The 23,181-nt window shown below is 41.9% G+C and overlaps 1 protein-coding gene across 1 annotated transcript in view; it reads right to left on the bottom strand.

Moving 5' to 3' along the window:
* Positions 1-1,011: 1,011 nt before the first annotated feature.
* Positions 1,012-23,181, bottom strand: part of GPBP1L1 (GC-rich promoter binding protein 1 like 1) — a 30,716-nt gene continuing 8,546 nt past the window's right edge. The window contains exons 2-12 of the mRNA XM_050306658.1: positions 16,315-17,198; positions 15,383-15,497; positions 14,969-15,098; positions 14,337-14,620; positions 11,579-11,651; positions 10,227-10,420; positions 7,785-7,925; positions 4,048-4,206; positions 3,186-3,310; positions 2,212-2,314; positions 1,012-1,963 (exon numbers count right to left, since the gene is read on the bottom strand). Of these exons, the coding sequence (XP_050162615.1) occupies positions 1,817-1,963; positions 2,212-2,314; positions 3,186-3,310; positions 4,048-4,206; positions 7,785-7,925; positions 10,227-10,420; positions 11,579-11,651; positions 14,337-14,620; positions 14,969-15,098; positions 15,383-15,442 (1,416 nt within the window). The 5' untranslated portion in view covers positions 15,443-15,497; positions 16,315-17,198 and the 3' untranslated portion in view covers positions 1,012-1,816. The remainder of the gene's footprint in view (positions 1,964-2,211; positions 2,315-3,185; positions 3,311-4,047; positions 4,207-7,784; positions 7,926-10,226; positions 10,421-11,578; positions 11,652-14,336; positions 14,621-14,968; positions 15,099-15,382; positions 15,498-16,314; positions 17,199-23,181) is intronic.

A 23,181-nucleotide genomic window follows, 5' to 3' on the forward strand; every position in this document is an offset into this window, starting at 1 on the left:
TTTTCCAGCCAAAAGCCACGTTTGATGGGACCTAAGCACAAAGACATTCAAAAAGAACGAGGCAATCTGTAAAATGTCTGTCTTACAGGAGTCCCAGCACTTCCCCAAGCATTCCAAGGCAGACCCAGCCCCTGGAGCTCAGTTTCCAGAAGGCAGTGATGAAGAAATGCCACATTACTCCTCTCATCTGGGGTTCCCTGCGGAGGCAGCATCACTGTGGTGGTAGGAGCTGAAAAGCAGAGGTAGCACAGTTATACCTGATAATGCTGACAGTGCTCTCTTGAGCCCAGATGCAAAGATTTGTGGCTAAAGATTACAATTTTCTTACACCTCTCTCCTCTCTGCCTGGCCAGGAGTGGACTAAAAACACACTGGCACAACAACCTCGTGTGAAACCCCCTCAGCTCAGCAGGCCCAGGGTTTCGCTCTCGCTGTGCAACTCCATCCAACCCACTTGCAAACACTGCCCAACACCCGAGCGCCTTCCACTCCAAAACCTTTGTGCACAAGCTGAACTTACACCAGACACTAAAATAGCTTAGGCCACAACTGAGTTGTTTGTAAAATTCTTTTTAATCTAATAGAAATGTTTTCATGAATTTTTAAAAAAGATTTCAATGAAAACAGCTTTGGATTCAGACATTCCCTTGCCACGTTGTGAACATAAACAGCAGCATTGCACTAGGAACAAGTGACACCGACCGGTCGAGCTTCACCGTTTTGTATGAAGCGGAAAAAAAAAAAGAGCAAACTGCTTTAGTAGGAGATAATTGCCATTATTTTCTTTAAAAAAAAAAACAACACCCAAGCACGGGCTGTCATCTCAGCATTGTTCTCCCTCTCCCTTCTTACAGGAAGAGTTCAGTTCCTGCAGTCTGAGCGCTACAGCAATGTTTGCCAAGTGGAAATATAGAGTGGGAGAAGAAAAAGTTTATCCCCAGTGCTATTGAACCCCCAGAGTTTCAGGTCCCTTAGAGGAAAGCTCTTCTTACATAAGAAAGACAATTAGAATTGGCAAACTGATGCAAAATATTTATTCCAAGTTAGTTATTTTTGATGCAGTAGTTTTTCCCCCTCATACAGACTCAATGTGATAGTCACTTTTTAAAATCTGTAAATAATGTTATCAAAATAATCTTAATCTTTGAAATCTCACAAAAAATTTATATTTTACAATCCACCCTGAATATCAAGGCTGCAAGAAGAACACAAACAATTCCTATATCCAAATATTTTACAGCTGTACCCAAAAAAAAAAAAAAAAAAAAAAGAAAAAAAGAAAACCACAAACGCCTGGTTAAGTGATGAAGCTCCCCGAGCCGCCAAAAGAAAAAAATAAAATAAAATAAAATATCCATGTTATTAGCATTAATTTAACATAATTAGAACTTCAAAAGCCATTTTTGTCATCGACAATGATTGTTTTAGCACACCGTTACCGCGCGGCACTGGGCAATGCGGCGGCACTGTTAGAAGCTTGTTGTTGCAGAGATCAGTCAGCCACTTGTGTCCTGCTCACACGACTGAACTTGTGCACTGCCCCACAAGGGATTTCTGTCAAAATTTGCTAGCTGCACAAAATTCTAGTAAGCATTAGGGCAAAACCAAAAGAAAAAGCTAAAGAAGCCAATTTTCTCTCTTCTTTGGGATACAATTATTTCCCTTGTGCATGAAGTATCAACAACAAAAGAAAAAAACTGAACAGACTGGAGACAGAATAAACTCTGTTTAGTTTATACAACCCCAAACACGTGTTGAACTATGAACTGAGTTTATTGGGTTGGTTTTATTTATTTTAATTTTATTGTGCCCAGTTTCAGGCATCGTCATCTGACGTTTCGCTGCTACTAGTTTCTGTGTCTGAGTCCTCAATCTTTGTCTTAAAAGTGCTTCTCCAGTGGAACAACAGGCTGGAGCCGCGGCCCTGAAGAAATCCATTCTTCCCAAATCCATTTCTTCTTCGCTGTAGGAATGAAAGCAAGTTTTAAAACAAGTAAACTTGTGGGTAGTAACTGTGTGTGGACACAAATTACCTATTTAACTGTGTATACACACACTCTGCAGGGATAATGCAGAGCCATCAATTCTATTACAGTCTCACTTCAATTCTTTGTCTTCTTGAACATCCGTAAGAATGATCCCACAAAGGACTCGTGCATGAGAAGGGAGAGGGAGAAGAACAGTGACAAGTGGCAAAAGGTGTGAACATACCTGCTCTGATTTAATCTGGAACTCTTTAAGCTCATCTTCCGTGAGGGGAAGGTAGTTTTCATCATTTTCAGGATATTCCTGCCATCCCATTTCTTTCAGTAACCTGATTGTGGAGAAAATAAAAGGGGTGTGGGAACTAAAGTGAGGGAACAGTGGGGAAGGAGAGAACCCTTTGTCTGTGAAGCACGAGGTTTTGTACTAAATCACCCCGAATTCACCAGGGAATCTTCTCTATCAGAGACCACTTCAACAACCTTTTGGGTTTACCCAATAGTTTTCAATGTCTTTTACAAGTATTTAACCATCAGCAGTCTTGTACAATGGGTACATAACCAGCCTGGTGGAAGGCAGGGATCTGAAATTCCAGCCCAAGGACACTGAGGGAGGACACGAGGCAACCAAACCAGTATCACAGCTTAGAATCTCCTAAACCTCACTATCCGCTTGCACCAGATGCTCACAGTGCTTACTCACTGATGTGAGATACAGATTGAGATACCAGGCAAATATTTTCTTAGCTCTCCTCCACTTCTGCAGCATGTAAAGCAGCACAGGAGCATTCTAAATGCAAACAAAGTGTGGTGTGTGTGTCCTCAAACCAAATTCCATTCAGGACACCTGCTTGTAAATTAACGAGAATCACACCAGGTTCATGCTGACCCCCAGTATGGGCAACTAAATATCGAGGCAGCATTAGCACACGGGGATGTGGCACTAAAGCAGCACTGGAATTTAATTACAGACCTTGGTAAAGCCTTGGCTCACCTGTCACTGGTGTCTTGTTTTATTTTCAGTAAGACCCCGCCCAGTTCAGCACTAGTTACAAAGCCCACACACCTCCTGCTCCATGCACACACAAAGCTACTGCTGCTTCCCAAAAATTAGAGTTTTCTTTGAAATAACTTCCTTCTCCTCACGCAGCCCAAGGACTCGCCCTCCCTTACTTCAGAGACTTTATTTTGCCATTTACTCACCTGTGTTCTGCTTCCAGCGAATGGGAGAGGTTTTCCCCCTCCTCCGGCAAAGGGAGAGAAAGGCCATTCTGATGGCAATTCTCGTCCCAGTTTTCCTTTGGTTCTGGTGTGCTGTTGCTCTCCATCTAGAGAAAAATAAAAGCATCAGAGCGTGCCAACACACAAAAGCACAGTTCCAAGTTCAAGCTCCTGCCTTTGAAAGTCCAGCCAAGCCTTTCACCTTGAGCCTGTGTTTTTTTACAGAGCCTGGCTGATAAGGGCTGCACAGACTCATACCTGGCCGTGACAGCACAACGCGCGATGAAGGACGTTTGGTGGACTGTGCTGCTGTGAGTGCTGGCACCACAAAGCCACCAACAGGGGCTTCAGAGTGATAGCAAGAAAACTACCAGAATTAAATGCTCCTAAGGACACGCTTTACATACACACTAAGGCACAGATTATGCGTTCAGGAGTCTGGTCTGAGCCTCTGAGGCTTAAGCCACAACCCTACCCCTTTCACAAGCACAGAGTTCTACTTGCCCGTGAATGCAGATTGACAAGGAAGTTGGAAAGCAAAACAGAGATGTAAGAATATGGTATTGTTCCACTCCTTAGAGAATCCTTGCAAAAAATTTAGATTACCTTCAATGTCTGTGACCTTCCCTTCCACCTCATTTATTACTTATCCGTTTGCATTTCTATGTTACCCATCTCCCTCCATCACAGTGCTGAGCACTGCATCTGCTGGCACGTGTGCCAGACCAGAGGGAGTCACGCCTTTCCTCCTCCACAGCCCTGGATTACATACACTGCTCGGGGCTTCTTCAGTCTCCAACTCCTTAACTCATTATGATCATATATACAAGGACAGTGATCTTACATCATCCAGCTTGTCACATTCCCTGTTCTCAGTTATCTCCCCGTTTCTATCATCTTTCAGTGCCTTCAGGAATTCGCTCTTTTTATCGGTGGTCCGGCGCATCAGCTTCGTCAGGCGTGAGGAGCAGATCTCGATGGGAGGGGTGGTGCTGGAAGGACTCTGTACAGGGGAGGGAGAACACAGACCATTTCAAATGGTGTTGCCACAAAGTTCCTCTCCAGTGCCTGTGCTTACACCTTTCAAACACTCATAAGTTCTTTGGGTGGCTCTTAACCCCTCAACCCCCCCCAGTCTAATGTCAAATTCCAATCAAAATACTGATGGGTGTTGCACATTCACCTCTCCCCTTACCAGCACACTGTTCTCCCATCTATTATTACCAACTCAATCTCCCCCCACCCCAGGACTCAATTCACATGGCCATATTTGTTTTGTTCCTTGCAATATAACTCTCCCAAGCAAGCTGGAGCCCACAACACAATATTAAGGCAGAAAACTTCATGCAGGATTCTTGCCCTACAAAACTTAACAAATTAAGGAGATTAGCCTCAGTTCAAATTTGCGTCTTAAGACATCCTGACAGACTCTACCCTGAAATTAGCTATGGGGAGGTAATCTCCTTTCAGGGAGTGGTCAGGTCACATCCTTAACTAACCACAGCCGGGTGTGAAACAAGCAGCTCCAGCCTCAGGATCCTCCCCTGGAGAACAGGCTGCCAGCTCCTTGCTGTGTACACTCAGCCCAGATGGTTCAGTGTGGAGCCGGACACAGACAACCCTGGAGCCTGTGGGAAACCTGCTCAGCTCGGTGTACGAATCCCAGGAAACCCCCGTGCTCTTCCATGGTGTTTAAGTTTTCTTAATTATCCGGGGCTGTGAACCAGGCAGGGCACAGCAGCTGCCCCACTGGCACCACCCCAGCCCTGATCCTGCAGTTGCAGCACTGCTAACCAAGGTGAGCTTTCAATTTAATCTGTTCCGTGATTTTGACTGGGCACACAAGAGAAGACTAAGCAAACGCTGTGTGAAATTTCCTGATATCTTAACCTCCTGCTCATCATGTGGAGTTCATGTCTGGCTACTCTAAAACAATTTAATCATTATTATGGATACCTGACAGTACAATCTTCAATGCAAAATTACTTTCATGTATTTGCCTTTTTTTTTTTTTCACTATCAAAACAGTAACATCTCCATTCCATAAGTCTGTAGTCACACTTTTTTAAGCTGGGGAAGAAGGTTACAATTCCAGGCTCTTCAAAACAAATCTCCTTTGCCAAAAAATTTTATCACACTCGCCGTGCTCTGAGCAAAGATCAAGGGAACTAGAACAAAAACAAGGCAGCAACTGCTGCTTGAATTTCTAACGCCTGTTGCACGTGAAATACTGGTGTGAAATAAAACCTTCAGGGAAATGCAGGCTGGAGGTAATGCCTTACAGCAAACATTTCTCAGGCAGCCTTCTTGGATTTTGCCTAATTCAACACAGTAAGGAACAAATCACCAGTTTGTTACAGATTTAACAAGTGACTGTGACTATCAGGATAAAAAGCCAACACAGTACTGAAATTAAGCTCTCAACGAGACAACTAGTTTGAGTGCAGTGACAAAAGGTACCAGTGAACAATGGAGACTAAAATTAGATGTCTTCTAGTAACTTGGAATACTCTACTTGAACTCATTCATTGTTAGTGGCTGTTTTAATCTTTAATAAGCTGTTCAGGTACTAAAACTTAATTTATATGCATTAGGAGAAGACAGTTATAGCTTAAGTTTAGAAACAACAGATTTCTGAATGGGAATTAATTTCACCTCCGTTCTGGTTTCACGTGTAACTTTCTGTAGAAAGGTTATGTTTTACAGAATATTCTATTTATTTTAGCACTAAAGGAGTACAAGGAGTCATTTGTGGCATCTTTTCTGAAGTAAGTTTAGCCCTTTGACTGAAACATGAAGGCATCTCTCAGTTTTTTGGTGTTGCCTTTTTTTTGGAGTGTGTGTGGGTTTTTTTTTAATGAGAGTACTATGCAACACCTCAGATTTGTTCTGAGGTCAGCCCATGTATCAGGGATGGCTTCCCTCACAGAAAAGTAATCCTGAATCATTTTAAGAATTCTGCCTGCATTGCAACCTGGTTGTCCTAGGCTGCCTTGTGGGGACATGGGGCCAGTGCTAGCTGGCACTCTTAGTTTTCAGCACACTGTGGTCTCTTACGAATAAAGGTGCTATTTTCACCACTTCTGCAGGAGAGGCATTACCTTTCAGAAACAAAAAGCCAGAGATTATTTGCAGTAGTCCTGGGGAGCCAGGATTACAGTACTATGTGCTGGCCACAGTCACATATTTTCATATCTAAATCTCCAACAGACTCAAAGAAAAGCATCTTAGTTTTAGGTCAGGAGGACTTTTTAAGCCCTTTCTGTTTAGCTGACTGACGTTGGTAATACAAGAAGCATTCCAGAAAGTCCTGCTTGCTCTGTGGAAAACCCATCTGCCTGAGGTTAGCACCTCACAGGCTGGTTAAACCTCTGCTCTCAGGTTAGCACCCCACACCCTCACTGACTGAAGCTTCACACAAGCCCTCCTTGGGGAAGGTGGTGAAGGAGACACTTGTGTGTATGACACGAAGTGAACACAGCCCTCAGTGTCTGCTGAGATGAAACTCTGTTTTAAGGTGTCCATGCTGTGCTGTGCACTACAGAAAAAAACAAGGCAGCACAAAGAACTCGGTCTAAAGACAGACAAAGCAAGGCAAAGGAAAGGAACACGGTGTTAAGATCTATCTGTCAAAGTGACAGGTGCCTGCTTGTTAACTATTGCCTTTAGTGCCTGCTTGTACACTCAGCTGTGGCTAAGGCAGGAAAGTGCAGGCTGCTGCAAAGTAAAGCCTGCAAAGCAGAAAATCATAAAGATGACAAGGTTTTATTTTATAAGTAATATTTGTAAAGAAACAAGACAGATACGCAGCTTAAAAAAAAATCCCACTTCTACGCTTAAAACGTGATCACAGTAATTTCAAATGTTGTGAATCATCATCACAGCCTGTTTTATTTTTGTTCTTTTTTTTTTCCTTGTGTTATGTCACAGTTAGTGCTGAAATATTAATAGATTTGTATTTAAGGTTCTCTCCACACTTCAGACCAAAACCAGGGGCGAATCAGTTTCAATCTCAGCAGATTTGCCTCCTTCCAACACCAAAATTAGACTCTGTAGCTGAAGTCACATGTACACATGTTAAACTCCTTCAACCCCCTCAGAGCTCACTGCCTGTGCTGTTGTTCTAAAGAGAGGAAATTAGGTAGATCACCCTCCTTCCTTCTTTTCCCATACTGAAGAACATCATGGGAATCAATTCACCTATCTATTCACATCGAGTTCTTGGTATCTGCACTTGGATAACACCAAGTCGATACATGTTCAGTTACACAACACCATTTAAAGCATTAGTACTTTGGGTTTCTTTTTTACTGTAGGGAAATTCTAATACATTTGAGCAGAGACCAATGGCTTTACAGCCAGGTTTACCTGGCTGTAAAGCCACTGGTCTCTGTTCAAATGTATTAAAATTTTTATTTCTTTTAGTGTATCAGAAGATGTGCCAGAGAATGTACAAGTGAGTCATCCCTCAAGGGTGCAAAAGTGGTACCACATACAAGAGAGGGCTTTATCATGTCTGAGCTACAGTAGGTGACAGTGATAGAAGCTCCCAAATCCCAACCCCTAATCCCAACCTCTTACCTCTTTGGGAGAGGTGAGGACTGAGCCACTTGCCAGTACCGCTGGTTTGGTTACAGACACCGGACTGGTAAAGGCAGAGTCGCGGGTGGAGGAGAGCGAGCCTGGTTTGTGTTCGTTTCTGTTGGCTTTCCATGGGCTTGGCTGCATCAAAGAGAGCACAAAACACAGGGCAGTTAAATGGCAGAGCACAAGGAAGGGTTGTTTGCAAGTATTGAAATAAATAAACAACATTATGTTGGCTGCCGTGTGAAATTTTTTTCCTCCCTCTCCAAGAACGGTCTCGACAAGTTTACCTCAACACCCATCATTTTCCCCCCTGGAATCTTTCATTTTCCTCAAATCACACATAATTCTGCTTCATGGGTGCCACCCTCCAGTAAAGCACCATTAGGAGCTCAAAGAGAGAAAAAAAATCCAGCATTGCCCTTCATTAATTGGAATCACTACCAAGTAATGCAATTCATCCCACAGATGGGAAATAAAAAAAAATCCCAACTAAATTCACATTTCTTTGGGGAACACTGCATGCCACAAGGAAAGACCTCCAATCAGTTGACAGAAAGTTCCCCTGTGCAAGGAAGAAGCACATCAAGGAATATTTCTGTCCAGGGTGAGATTGCAAATTATTTGTTTCCTAGGGTTCTGAAAGTGTCCATCATTGCACTGATTTAGCAACAACAAGAAAAACAAAGGAAAAAGAAGAAAAAGCAGCCAGTTTCTCATAGTGAAGGAGCAATTGCTGTTTTGCTCTGGATACTCCCTGCAGTATCTCTTTGAATACACACTGGCCATTTGGCTGAAGAGCACAGACTTCCAAGATAAGTTTTTGTTGCTTGGAATGTTATTCTTGGGGCTCTCTTATCAGCCAAGGACAAACACTGAGAAGTGAGAGTCTTTACATAAAGGTTCCTAACAAGAAACTTGTATTGAGTAGCACAAGAAATACACCCATCAGAACATTAAGATATACAGGCTCCTTCGCCCCCTTGGACTTCTGAAGCCAGCTTCAAGTCACTAGTGAAATAACTGATGCCCAAATGGGATTCAATTCAATCTCAGATGCAACAGATCTTGCAATCTGCCAGCAATGAGAGCAGAGGCCAGTATTTCAGCATGTTCTCATGGGTTGTTTCATTAATTTTTAAATAAATACATCACTAGGGGAGGCCATCAGCATTACTCTTCAACTTAAAAACAAGAGCATCCTGCATTATCAAAGGGATTCTATGGCACTCACAGCACCCATTGCAAACATTCCCTTCAAACCCCCAGAATACCCTGAGCTGTGCAACACTGCCTGTACTAAAATTAGGGTAGGGTATGACTATTACAGGAAGTTTCTCTCTGCAGCTCTGGGGCTGCACTGTTCCCTTCCCAGCTCTCCCACTGCTGTTCTCCCGCCTTCCACAGAGGGGCAGCTCAGGCAGATCCAAAGACAGACCCCTCCTGCTTTCCTAGGGAGGCTGAGCATGACCTTCATGGATTGCCTGCCTGTGAGCTGTGAGCTATCTCAACCAGCCAAGAAAGAACACACTTGTTCCAGTGCCACCAGTTCTCCCCCTTTCAAAACCACTTGATACAATTTAACAAAACCATTTTTCATTCAGTTTTCCTGTGACAGTTTTCCAATACTGCTGACTTTGTGGAAAGGAATGTTTTGACTCGTCTGCTGCTTCATGCACTGCAATTTCTGTACAAGTTTCTAGAAGTTTTCAGAATAATGCATCTTACAGCTGCTTTATGGCTGTGCCTTTAAAAAAGCACCAGTGCACACAGTTTTCCTGGCTAGAGTTATGCTGATATCTCACCTCTTGGTTTTGCTAATGGTCACCATTCATTAACAAAAGCTCTGTTGATGACACCAGCAGGCAATTCTTCCCACTGTAATCCCTACCTCCAAGGAACACTACTCTGCTCCCAGCAATCACAAACAAAAAAATTACTTGGGTCTTTTCAACACTCCTGTATTTCCTTCAGTAAATGAACTACAGCCCCCACTGCTTTTCTAGGTTGTTTTTAAGGCTCAACTAAATTACACCTGAATTGCAGGATGTTACAATCTAATCTGATCTTAACCCCAATTGTGTTCCGAACACATCAAAGTAGTGTATCCCAATAAAGACTTTTCAAGATAGTCACATGAACAGTTGAGGCACATGGCATGACACATTCCACCTCTCCAGCACTGCCTGTTTTGTCTTACTAAGATAAGGTTTTGTCTAATGCATGAGGACAGACCCACTCAAACAGATCTCAGTGGCCAGTTCTCCCTGTGGACAAGACCAAAAGGCACTTTATCAGGGAACAAAAGTTTTAGTAGTAAACAGCCCTCTAGTGTAAAAGCCACTACCCCAGAAACTCCTGAATTCCAACTCCTGCTACCTGCTGGGGGGTTGATTCCCTCGATCTGCAGTTCACTAACTTGGCTGGAATCCCCTGTACCTTGGAAGGAGGAGCTGCAGGTTTAGGAACCAGATTTTTGTAGACACTTGGGACAATGGTGGTGGCTTTGTTGCCGTTTGCCAGGTGAGAAACAGGTGATGTAAATGCAGCTGAGAAGGCAGCGGAAGGATCCTCTTTTGAAACCTTTTTGATGACCAGCATCTTGGTAGGTTGCTTGGCACTAGGGGGGTTTTCTGTAAAAATGAAACAAGAGATTATGAAATACAGATGTTGAGTTTCAGAACAGCTTCAGTTACTTCTCCAGTTCCTCCCCTCTCCATCTTAAACACCTCACATCTGATTCTGACACTGCTATCAGCTGCTCTTCCATTTCAACTCTGAGCAAAGGTACTGGATATGGATGTCAAAGTCCAATCTTTTCTCACTCAACCACAACAGCTCTATTGATGCCGAAGGGAAATACCCACAGTGACATCAGCCAGCAGCCTTGCACCATTCTACAGGAATCTGAACAGACAGGAGCATTTTTTCAGCAACCATGGATCAGCTTTGTTAATTTACTAACACAGCAGAAATACACTGCATAATTTATACCTCAAAAGACACAGTGCTTTTACAAACAAGCACAATTAATGGTTCTTAGGCCAAATCAGCACATTTCCAGGAGCATAAAAATTTAAAAATTAGTAATAGTGATAACAGCAAAAAGCCCCATAAATGTTAATGCCATTGGTTTTTGAGCAGAGCAACAGCTACCTGACAAACATCCAAAAGGAATACAACCCAATACTATTGCCAGAAGTGGTTTTGAGTTTCTTTTGCATTTGGACTATTTACAGTATCTAACCCAACTGGATATTAACAAACCTGTATTTATTTGCTAGAGCTGGCACCTTGTTTCACTCTTTTTTTTTTTTTTTTAAAGGTATAGACTCACATACCAAAACAGGATCAAAAGCAAGGCTGAGTTAAAAAAAAACCCAAACAAATAAATGCAAACCACAGAAATCTGACAGTTTTGCTGTATTTCTAATATGAAGATCACAAGCCAGGAACTAATGTCTAGTTCACTCCAGTCTGCTCTGCCCTTCAAGAGATGTCTGTGTGAAACTGTAACTGCAGCACGACAGGGAGCGAGAGCAGAACAGCGACACTGCTGCCACTGGCAGTTCTTTCATGACAAGACAAGCACAGTCTCAAGCAGACAAAAAGGCCAAGAGATTAGTGAAGACTGTGGGAGGAAAACAACAAAGGACAGAAAGCAGCAAACTGTCTGCTTCACTTAGGTCTTGAAAGTATTTCTGAGTGAAGAAAACGTAGCATTTAAACACCGGTTACAACTTTCTGCTTCAGCACCAGCACTCAGCACCAACATCCTGACCTTTACTTACCCCATACTCCAGAAGGTGTCCCTAAAGGTTTGTTCTGGTTGTTTTGTCTTCCAGCTTCTGGATTCAAAGATGGCTGCAAAAAGACAACACAAATGAATGCATCGTTATGTCGTCCATAACACAAAAATATAATCAGTACTAACATAATATTATGTTTTCAGGAACCCAGAGCACAGCTAGATTGTCTGAACAGCACCTGAGGGTGGAAGAGAGTGCTTTGTCACAAGGTACCTAAAAATCAAGTTTGTATTCTCCTTGGTTTCTGCTGTATTTCCAGTGGAACTATGAGAGGGTCCAGGATAGGCCCTTCAGTCTTCTATTACAATTCAGTAGATTCTACCAACCCATGCACACATAAATCATTTAGGTGTTTAGTCAGCAGCTCAAAAAATAAAACAGAATCCACATTATCAGTATATGAAGAATCCAGCCTCCTTTCTCAAATATTTTAACACAAGAACTATGCATCAGCCAATTAAAAAACACCCACCAAAAGCAATACTGGATTCCTAATGTACAGCAATACATTCACTGACAAAAAAAGCGCAACATTTACATTTTTAAGCTTCAGAGTCCACTTTTTAGGACAATCCTGCATGCAGACCCAGTGCTCTCTGCAGACTTACCTGCAATTCAGCATCAGAGTTCAACTTAGTGGAACAACTGTGGACATGTTCAAACTCAAAGCAGAGTACAGAAAATCTAAGCATGCAATGAAAAGTGTTTCTGATTAGCTGTTCCTCTTCCCCTGTCCCAAATAACCCCAGTTCAAAATACAGCCACATCTTTTTCCTCTTTTTAATGAATTCTTCATATGTCAGTTGCTATGGTGACAGCATAAGTTTCTAATAATGAGCATCTGAAATAGTAGGTATTCCTGTTCTTTAAGAGTTAGGAAAAAATGTCACACCATAGCATAAATTCCTGCCTCAGTCCCTACGAAATTCTTCTGTTTCAGAGCTTCATTTTCTTAGTTACTGGCCAGATTTATGGCAGGGGTGCTCACAGCACAGGAGAACTTAGGTCTGCAGAGCAGGCTGGAAGTGTTTCAGGACAAGTGTTGCCATTGCCAGCCACGCAGGCCTAACAGCTCAACCCCAGCACACAGTGATTTCATCACTATGGCAAAGACAACACAGGAGTTATCAAACAAAATAGCCAGCATGTGGTATTATCATCTTAAAAATGGGGGAAATAATTACAGAAGAAACAGCCATGTAGTTGGGGAAGGCACTAATCAAAGCACTGGAGAATGAAGAAGAACATGGAAGAAGGATTCAGACCAAGACAGATGACAACAGTGCACCATCACAATTGCTGCAATAATTCTATATTTCAACAGGTTTCTGACAGTCAAAAGCATGGTATTACAGAAATCCTGAATTACAGTATTATTGAGAAATCAGGCAACAGAAATCCATGCTCCAGCTTCATTGCTGCTCTCTGGCTGTTAACCACCCTGGGATGCTCCTGCTTCCAGCAGAAGAAGCTGAACAAGAACATGCAATCACTTCCCAGGCACTTCACTGGAAACAACACCCAGCAGCTTAAATCAAACTGCCTCCCGTGGCAATTTAACTGCAGGCTCTGGATTTTGGCCTGAAGCAGCTGTGGGCACCCACAAACTTCACTCCAACTCCTAACTTCCCAAACAGAAGCAGTGCCATCAAACTGCCACAACAATGTCAGCTGTAAACAGCCTTCCAGAGACAAATGCTGAATAAGGCAGCAAAAACTTCATGCTGATGACACACCACAAGTGTGCAGAGTATCACCAGAACCTCTCATTGCAGGAGGCTTTAGCAATGAAGATGAAGACAGAGGAACTGCATTAGGTGAATGGATCTGGAGTTACCAGAACCTTGCAGATTGTGTTGTCCCTGTTATACTGGTCAAGAAAAGCTTAAAGACAGCAAGAAACAGATGCAAAAGAAAAACACATGGTCTGATAATAAAATCCTCTTCAGGGGTCAGGAAAAATAAAATTAAATTGAAAAGAGAAAGCAGAAGAGCTGTGCACGTCTCAAAACGTTAGCATTAAGGAATGTACATGGTAAGGATGAAAGCTGGAAGTCCAAGTACAATTTGATAAAGTCAAAAAAACTAAAGATATTGCAGTAAAAATAGAGCCAGGATATAAGAGACTATCATACTGATAATACCACATGAATCAGAATGCTGAGTAAGAAGAAAGTTGATGAACTGGAGATACTGATGGAAGAAATGGCTCAAGAAACCCTGATCCACAGATTACCAGAGAGAGAGGAAACAGCTCTGATAACAAAATACTGTTCCAGAAGATTCAAGACAGATGGTTGCAAAGGTCTGAACATGTCATGAACGAGCTTGGGAAGGTTATCACAAACACCAACATGTACCAGAATACAGGAAGACTGAAGATAAGCTGAAACGTATTTAGGAGCAAAAAAAAAGGTTTTGTAAGCAAAGCCACAAAGTCAATCTAGTTGGGTTTTGCTGAAGACCTGGCTTGTGTGTTACAATGCCTTGAGCTCACAATAACCATCTGGCAAAATACACGTGCCAAAGCCCACAGTCCAACAGGCCATCAGGTCCTGAGGACTCTGGGTACCAATTAGCATCCTGTCAGCGCTGGAATAATTTTGTTTAATTTGTTGTGATCTCAAACATGGAATGGAATGCAACCCTAGATCCTCACCACCTATCCATGCTAATAAAAATGAGATGTGAAAAGCCACTTCTCACAGCTGCCACTTCTAGTGAGAAGCTAGACACTTACAAAGTCTTCTTCCTCAAACTGCAAATGCTCTTTATCTTCCTTCTTCTCCTCCCTGGATTCAACAGGCAGCTTTTCCTGAAAGGCGGAACTTTTCCGAGAGTGGAAGTTGCCATTCCAGTGGCGATGGACTCCAGTTCCTCCTCCTCCACGCTGGCTCACACCATCATGGCCCCGGGAGGGACCATGCCAGCCAGGCTGACTGCCAGAAAGCCCAACGTGAGCTCCTTTAGAAACACCAGAATCTACGGAATCGTGGCGGAGAAGGGACGGCTGATGCCAGCAGTCTAAACAAAGGGAGATAAGGGTGCAAATAGAAAAATCAGCACAGCACGCAGAACACTGGAAATATCAGGTTGTTTTGTTGTTCAGTCAGTGTTCACTGGGTAACTACTGAGCTGAACTTATTAAGCTACTGTGTGATTGTATCAGAAAATAAGCTACACAATGCACAGACAGCTACAGGAAAACCCCTTAAGGCCCGAGCACACGGCACAGGAGAAGAGAGTAGTACGGCTTCCTTATAGGATGTTTGGAAAAGGCACAGTTTGGGAAAATGGAGTTTATATTCTGCAGAATTCCTCATCCTGTAGAACATAAACTCTCAGGCTGCATTTCTGATCCTTCCCACTCACCTCCCGCAGTGCGGAGGGGCCCATTATTGAAAAATCCATCGGAGGAGTTGTGTCTCCTGCGGCTCACGCCAAAGCGGCCCTCTCCCCGGGAAAGATGCTCTCCATGTTTCTCAAAGGTGGCTGCAGGGGACTGCAGAAAGGAAAAAGTGATATAATGAAGCATTCATCTGGACACCTCAGGAGCCTGTCAGTCCAGCAGTGGCATTTTGTCAATTAAAAAAAAAACAAAACAACACCACCTCACCACACCCTACGATTTTCCGTATTTGCATTGATTAACCACCATCCACAAGCATGGATCTGATCAGGATGGCACACAAATCCACAGATGTCATCCAGAAACAGAGAGAACCCAACACACTGATCTTACCAGTGGTCACAGCTGCAAAAGCAGGTGATGTGTGTTACTGTTACCTTGGTTGACTGCGGTGTTGAGAAGTTAAGCCAGGCAGGAACAAAGTCATGCTGCGCCATTTAGGTCCAGTGTCTCCCTTCAATAAAATGAGGCATCAAACCTCATGGCCAGGATCTGTAAATGAAAAGGACACCCCCTGTCATCTTTTCCAAACTGAAATAATAATATAATTTATCTCCCAAAGCTTGTCCTACGCAAGCAGGAGGGGAAAAGTGCTGCCAGTTTTCATACCACACTTGAGCCCTTTTTTTCTGGTGCTGTGTTCCTCCGATTGAAACAGGTAAGAACTTCAACATTCCCAGTTACTTCCTGTTTACAATTAACACACCCATGAAGTTCATGATAGAATGGGTGTGGAGGTGGGAAGAAAACAGAACAAACGGCCTAGAAAAGCCACACAATGCACAGACACGTAAAATCAAGACATGCCAGAATTTGGGGTACAATCCTTCATTGCCCCATAATCTACAAAGAGGTGATCGCTGCATGTTTTATTCCAGAGGCTGTAAATCAAGTATGACAAATCAGTGATGTTAAGAGACGTTCAGAGAAGATCAGAGACCTGAAAGACAACCATGGGTCAGCTCCTGCACCCCCAAGTAAAGCTGTATCCAGACCCACCAACTCCCAGGCACCAGGGAATATCCTGTGCTGACACCGCTTCCATAGCTAAGAAAGCACATGATGAGGAACAGAACACAAGTTGCTGGAAGGATCTCAATGGAAGTTCAACTGAAGACCAGCAGAGGTGTCTCACTGACGAATCCAAAATCAAACTGTTCTTTCCAACACACCACAGCAATTTTCACTGCTCTGCGTAACTGAATTCCATCTTTTCGTGGAAGGTTCTCCCATTTACCATTTTTGCTTTATTTTACAACGTTGTCTATAAACAAGTCAACACTGTATAAGCAAAAAAATGATCACTCACCCTGAGTTTGGGCTCTGCAGTCCAATGTCCTCAGTTTGTGTGCTTCAGTGAGCTCTGGGTTCCTTCCTTCTCCAGTATTCTGGAAGGCCAGCCTTGAGGCAACAGTGCGTCTCAAAGCAGAGCACGAGAGGCCGCACTTGGTGCCAACTGTGCCCTTCACCCCCTCAGCTGCTCATTTTAACCTCTCTTTGCACTCTCACTACAAAAAAAAGATACCTAAGAAGGTAATTTATATTTAAAAAAAAAAGCCACGCCCACGTTCACCTCATTAAATTTCCTCTGGTCGTGGTAGTACAGAAGCCAGCCTTTACATTACAAAAAGGTTTGTCAAGTCTGCATGACAACATTCAGAGCCACATCATGGTTAACACTGAACACCCAAGGCTGCTGGACAGTTCATGATCTGCAGCAGATCAACCTAAACACTCTGGAAAAAGGATGTTACATAAAAATGTTTGCCCTAAACGCCGAGATCTAAACGAGAAGCATCTGCCGAAGTGCTCTTAAAATATAAACTTCATTTTTATCGCATACATCTGCTAAAAAAAGGTAAAGTATTTTAAAAAATGAACGTTGGGATATATACTCTGGTCTTCACGTAACTTGGTAAATGCTCCACAGAGCTAAGCACTACTTGATATAAAGCTCAGAAGCAGGCACAAATATTTTCCCTGGTTTTCACCATTTACATGCTGAAACATAGGTCACATGAACAAAAAAAAGCCAGGTCCAAAAATAATCTCTTCTACTCTATTTTTTGTAGACTGGGTGCTGCTTTTAAAGGGACACAATTATTCCACAAGAGCTTCTTGTTCTACAGTGAAGAGTTCACTTCTGGGTCATAGTCCTCTTCCATCAAAGAGGGGAGACAGGAACTGTAGTCACTATAAAAAACAAACAAAACTCCATCAATACAAGTGGCATAAACACGACAAAGTATGACTAAAGAGAAGAACAGAAAGGGAAATAGAGCAACTGTAGTGCAAGTGCCAAAAGCTTTTTGATCTCTGATCAAAACAAAACCTGAAATAATCTAATTAAAAAAAAAAAAATCCCCGAAAAGGGCATTTTTATTTTTAAATGAATCACTTCCCAGATTCGGTTCACAAAAGGGCAACAAAAACAAGCTGAATCAGAATAAAGGGAAGAGTGGAGAAACTGCTTGCAGCTGATGAAAGCGATTGCACACTTCACAGCAATTTTAAATCCTGCTGCTAAAATGAGACTCCAGGCTGCAGGTAGGCTTGGCCCTTCCACAAACCTCATCTCTGTGTGGTCCCATCATTCCTCACCTGCTCCAGCACAGCCAGACTCCCCCCTCAAGAGGATGATGACAGTAATACAACCGCTATTCCATTAACTTCTCCACGGAAAATACCCCCACCAACAAAACCTGAGTTATTCTGCTATGACCTCTTTTTCCTTGAACCATCTTACCTAACCAGAAGCAAATAGATAGTTTATTGCTCCTGAAACATCTGAGAAGTTTTATCACTGTTTTGATGGCATCAGCTGTTTCTCAGGATCCTTTCAGGTGTTGCCTTATTATGCCTTTATATTTGACTTATCTGAGTTTGTTTTCTTTGTTTGGATGTGGTTCCATTCTTTCATCAAATTTGGTTTTCACTGCACTTATGTCATGCCTTAAGCGTGTGGATTTTTTTTTTTTTAAAGTTTTTAAGGTGATTTTGATCGACACTCAAAATAAACATACACAGGGAACAGTAAAAGAATCACCACCTTTTATCCTCTGAGTCATCCCCTCTAATAAACCCCCTCATTTTCATGTGTGTTTTCTTGCTGGAACTGGATGTTACTCTTGGGTAGAGCAGTTTGGAAAGATGGAAACACTTTTGCACCTAAGCTGTGAGCCACGATCACATTCCTGGAGATAAAATAAGAACAAGCAGCCTCACAACCCACAGAAACCACCAGCCAAGGTGAGGAAAAACCAGAGTGGTCATGGCCAGACACAACACTGACCTGGGAACTTTCTGAGTATCCCATCCCACACCACAAGCTACCAAGTGTCACACATTGCAAACAACTGAAGTGCTAATCTAAAAAGACCTGTTTTTATATTAAAGGGTAATTTTTCATTGTGCATAGGGACATAATGGAACATCTGCTGCAGACAGAACGGACTTCCCATCATGCTGAACCCTGTACAGGTACAGAACTCCTTTAGATGTGACCTTCTCAGGCTGCTACCAAACATTTGAGCAGCAAGAAGATAAAACAGGGACAAAGTCAATGCAGTTGACTATATTTAAACAAGATTCATTACTTTCTGAATAAATACACTTTTCAGAACAAACTGTACAGCAGTTTGGCCATGTCAAACTATTAAGAGAAGTCATATAATTTAAGAAGTTGATTTAATGAACCTTGAGAACAATTTGCAGCAATGTGAAAAATGGATCTAAAGAGAGCAAAGCCCACAGAGAGCTGCTCTCTGGATTTAAGGTATCTAAGTAAACAAACACAGAATTACAGTTTTGAAGTAAGAACCAGGTCTAGCACACAACTATAAAACCACCACAGGAGTACAATATCCAGGTTCCATTCACAAAAAAGGTTCCCAGCACCTTTGGAAAAGGTAATTGAAAAGAAAGCACATCAACAGCTTGCAAAACTTGTGTTGCTGCAAGGCTTTTTTAAAATATTTCAGCGCAATCAAAACCGAAGTGAAACTTTTTGTAAAGCTCCAACCACCAATTTTATAAATGATCTTGAACAAGATTTGGGTCTCCCAACATGCTATTTTGATGGCACTGTGAGTGTGAGTGATCAGGGCAGTTCACTCAGCAGTGTCTGATGTGCACATAAAGCAGCCCCTGGTCCTGTCTCCTTGTTTTCTCCTCAGTCCCAGCCTTCCTGGGCATGAACAAGCTCAAAAAGAACAAGGGATGCAACACTCAAATGCAATGGTTTTTGCTACAGCAAAAACCTTGTTGGATGCAGTGTTGTAAATTATACTAGTACTGCACCCCTCTGGTCTCTGGGATTATCCCACGTGCTGGGTTTTACAGCCCCCTCTCACACAGACTCCAAATTCTGTCCAACAGCACAAGGACAACCTACCTGAGACCATCCCCATAACCTCCCACACTGCTGACAACAGTAACACCACAAAATCCTAATGGCCAAGACCCAAAGTCTCTCAATTCCCTTCTCTGACAACAACCTACAATAAATTCTTGAGAAAAAAAGTGCAAGAACAAGAGCAAACAGCATCAGGACTCCCAGGCTCCTTTCTCAGACTTTTAAGCCAGAGTCTGTACTACAGTTTATTACCAGTCAGAGCTTCTATGTAAATCTGTTCAATTGCTTTGTTTTTAGACACATTTATACATTTTTGCCTCCCAAATGAGAGTGGGCACAGTTTACTTGTGCTTTGTGTAGAAGTCAACTTGTGGCTACAAAAAATGTCAGCCTCAATTCACTTGGATATTTTCTCGAGCTACCAAAGTACCCAACCACATTCTATAAAGGTTTTCATGGTACTCATGATTTTATACAAGATACAAAGACTCATCAAGTCATCCCTCTTCCAGGGTATTCATGGAATCATTCTGAAGACCTCTGATCATCCTTACTAGCCTTCATCATGTCCTTCAGACACAATGTCACCAAAACTGTGTTCAAGATTTGGGGCCATGGCCCATTTATCCAGTGGTTAAACTGTACAATTTTAAACTTTTCTTACAAATATCTAATCTTGTTTCCTTTTTTTTTTTTTTCTAGTACTACACAGAACTGAAATGACTTTGCCAACTACTCAATTCTTCTCATATGGCATTTACAGTTCAATTGAACTGATCTCTGCTTCACTATGGAAAACACAAGGACAAAGATCATCATCAGCCACTCCCAACTCCAGGAAAAAGGAAATAAAAGTGCTTGTCAAGCTAAATTTAATTAATTCTCTCTGAATTAAAATTTGAAATATTATTGGTAATACAAATCAGAAAAAAAAGAGAAAATACTACTACTACTAATAATATCACTAAATGAGATGTTCCCTAAAGGTAAACCTCCTATCAAAACAACAAAATCTGCAATAATGAGCTTTGGTGAAGAAAAAAAGGTTATCTGTCAACTATCCGAAAACATTCTTCCACTGATCAAAATGAGTGTTTGGCAAACAATCTAAGTAAAAAAAAAAAAAAAAAAAAATTAAACTCTGTATTAACACTTGTGTTCCACTTGTCAACAGTTCTCATTAACCTTTACAAATAATTTAAATTATCTTTTCTTATGTATAGTATTAAAAATGTCTTAACTGTTACTTCATAGCAACCTTTTTACTTAAGATTTTATTGTTCCAAAAGTACGTTTTTCCCTTGGTAAATGCTTAACTTTCATAACTTAATACCCTTCACTGTGTCATCTTGCATGCAAGTAGAAGTGGTATTTATCCCTGAGTCAAACAAAATTGTCAGGTGCTCTTTTACACTGCCAGATTTCATTGTGTATTTGTCTAAACAAATATTAAAAACTGACATGAAAATGGAAGGAACTTACAGGCATATTGAATTTCAAGAGGAGACACAGACCACAGTAAAGAAACATCCAAAGTCTGAGACAAACCCCTGTTTTCTAGTGCACCATCCAGAAAGTTCTTCTGCACCACAGTGAAATGGAGTTGCCCAGTTGCTTTCAGTCTTCTGGTAACTTTAATTTCTACTCCTCTCTAAACCAGAGTTTCTAAAGCTTTGATTCTCAGGCTGAGAGAATCAGGTAAGCTGTACCTGACAGTAGGAACTAAGGAGGTGTTCAGTACCTAAAGACCTACGTGCACCAGACCATGAGACCAGAGAGACGAGATAAAGACAAGCAAAGCTACTGAGCTATGAATTACTCACTGGAAAAGGATAAAGACCTTTCAGAAGTCCTAAGAAAGAGCACAGATCACCCTCAGCAGCTTTCCAACCTTTGGCCACACCAGACACATTTTACTGGGTGCTTTTTCTGCTTCACTTTACCCTGCAAACCTCCTCCCATTACTGCCTCAAATTCAGCTTCCCCTCCCCTGCAACAGCAAATCCCAGAGACGTGGAGCCTCTAGTGGAAAACCAGTATAAAAGTAAACTTTTACCCTTCATCACACATTCATCAACCCAGTTAACAGCAGCTGTAAAAGGTCACCTGTCTATCCCTGCCACAATTTCAGTTCACTGCTTTTCGATCTGTTAGTCTAAATAAAACACGTTTACTTAAAAAAAAAAAGTAGAGATTTGTTTTTCTAACCAGCCGAGTCAATTGGGATTTCAGTAATATTCCTAAAGATCAGATGTCAGCTGGGCTGCAAAAGCATTCAGAAAAATTAGTGAACAACTTAATGGACGCAGAAGGCAGAACAGAATTTACTTCCCTCATCAAATTTCTTTCTGTGAAGCTCTATTAAAGTTATTTAATCAAGCAGATATGCCTGAACACACAAAACAGGCCACTTTCCACTTTGTTACTCTTCAGAGTAGTGTCACTGAAGAGGTGTAAGTTTATGATAGAGAATTCATACCATATGCATTCACTAGAATATAATCTTTTTTTAACAACTTCTGACTCACCCAGCACATTTACAGAAATAGGGACTCACAGCCTGAAGCCCAACCCAGGAGTCAAAAGTGCTACTGACTTCCTTAAGGATACCAAAAAGCCTCACGTGAAATTCCATTATCCAGTTAATCCAGAAAAACAGCCCAAAAAAACCCGCAGAAGATCACTTGGTCTCACTACTATAAACATTTTATTGAATAAAATAACTGAATTTGGGCACACAGCTTTGAAGATCACTGAGCTCCCAACACTCCTCCATGGGCAGGGACACCTTCCACCAGACCAGGGTGCTCAGAGCCCCATCCAGCCTGGCCTGGAACACTGCCAGGGATGGGACACCCCCAGCTTCTCTGGGCAACCTGTGCCAGGGAATCACATTTATAATGTAATTATAAATCTTGCTTCAACACTGTGAGGCCTTACTATGAAAGATAGGAGTACAGCATAACTGGTTCAACAGTCGTCATAACAACTGGTGAGCTGCGTCTTCCCAAGGTGAGATCATTAATTTGCAGTTCACCTACATAAAGTATCTACAAAACAAACTTCTTGTCATTTTGCTTTCACTTCCATGAATACAATTGTCTAGACACACCTTCAGCCTGTCTACAGGACTGAAAAACAGCCACCTTTGGAGAGGACAAATGTAGATGTTCCGGACTGGCACGTAGGACTGGTAGTGCTCACACACCTGAGGTATCAGGAACCAGAATAACTAAATCTCAGATGTGCCATCAGAACTTGTTCCTTCCATCATATTACACAACCAGCCCTCCAAAAGGGTTACCTGAAGGTATAGGACAGTCCTATTAGTTAAAAACACAGCAGAAAACATTGTTTAAATGGTATCTGGCTGCTGAAAAAAACCCCAGCATCTAAAAATGCAGAGCATCACTCACACTAGGTTTTCTAGAATTATAGAAATATGAGCTCATTTTAGAACACTAAATAATGGATTAAAATGTTAATCGTGTACTAAACCAAAATCTTCCCAGAGAGAGGTATCAAAAGTTTAGTGAAAAGCAGGCTTTACTGAAAGATTAACACCTTGTTTTTCAAGTTTAAAGCAAATGCATTTATCTTGCAGAATTATCACAACTGTTTTGTGTTCTAGAAACAATATTGCAAATCTATATTTTCCCAGATAAAAACATGCCAGAAGCTTGGCCATACAAAAGTCCTTCCAGAGTAACAGGCTAGGGGTGGGGAAAACCATGTTGTACATACCTGACCAAACCAGCTGACTAATTTAAATGAACTGGAAAGAGGTTAAGAAAGGTCCACACGGACACATCTGTGTCCTAA

The sequence above is a fragment of the Myiozetetes cayanensis genome, unplaced genomic scaffold, assembly GCF_022539395.1.
Source record: "Myiozetetes cayanensis isolate MyiCay16 unplaced genomic scaffold, myiCay2020 scf12, whole genome shotgun sequence".
In the NCBI taxonomy this organism is placed as follows: Eukaryota; Metazoa; Chordata; class Aves; order Passeriformes; family Tyrannidae; genus Myiozetetes; species Myiozetetes cayanensis.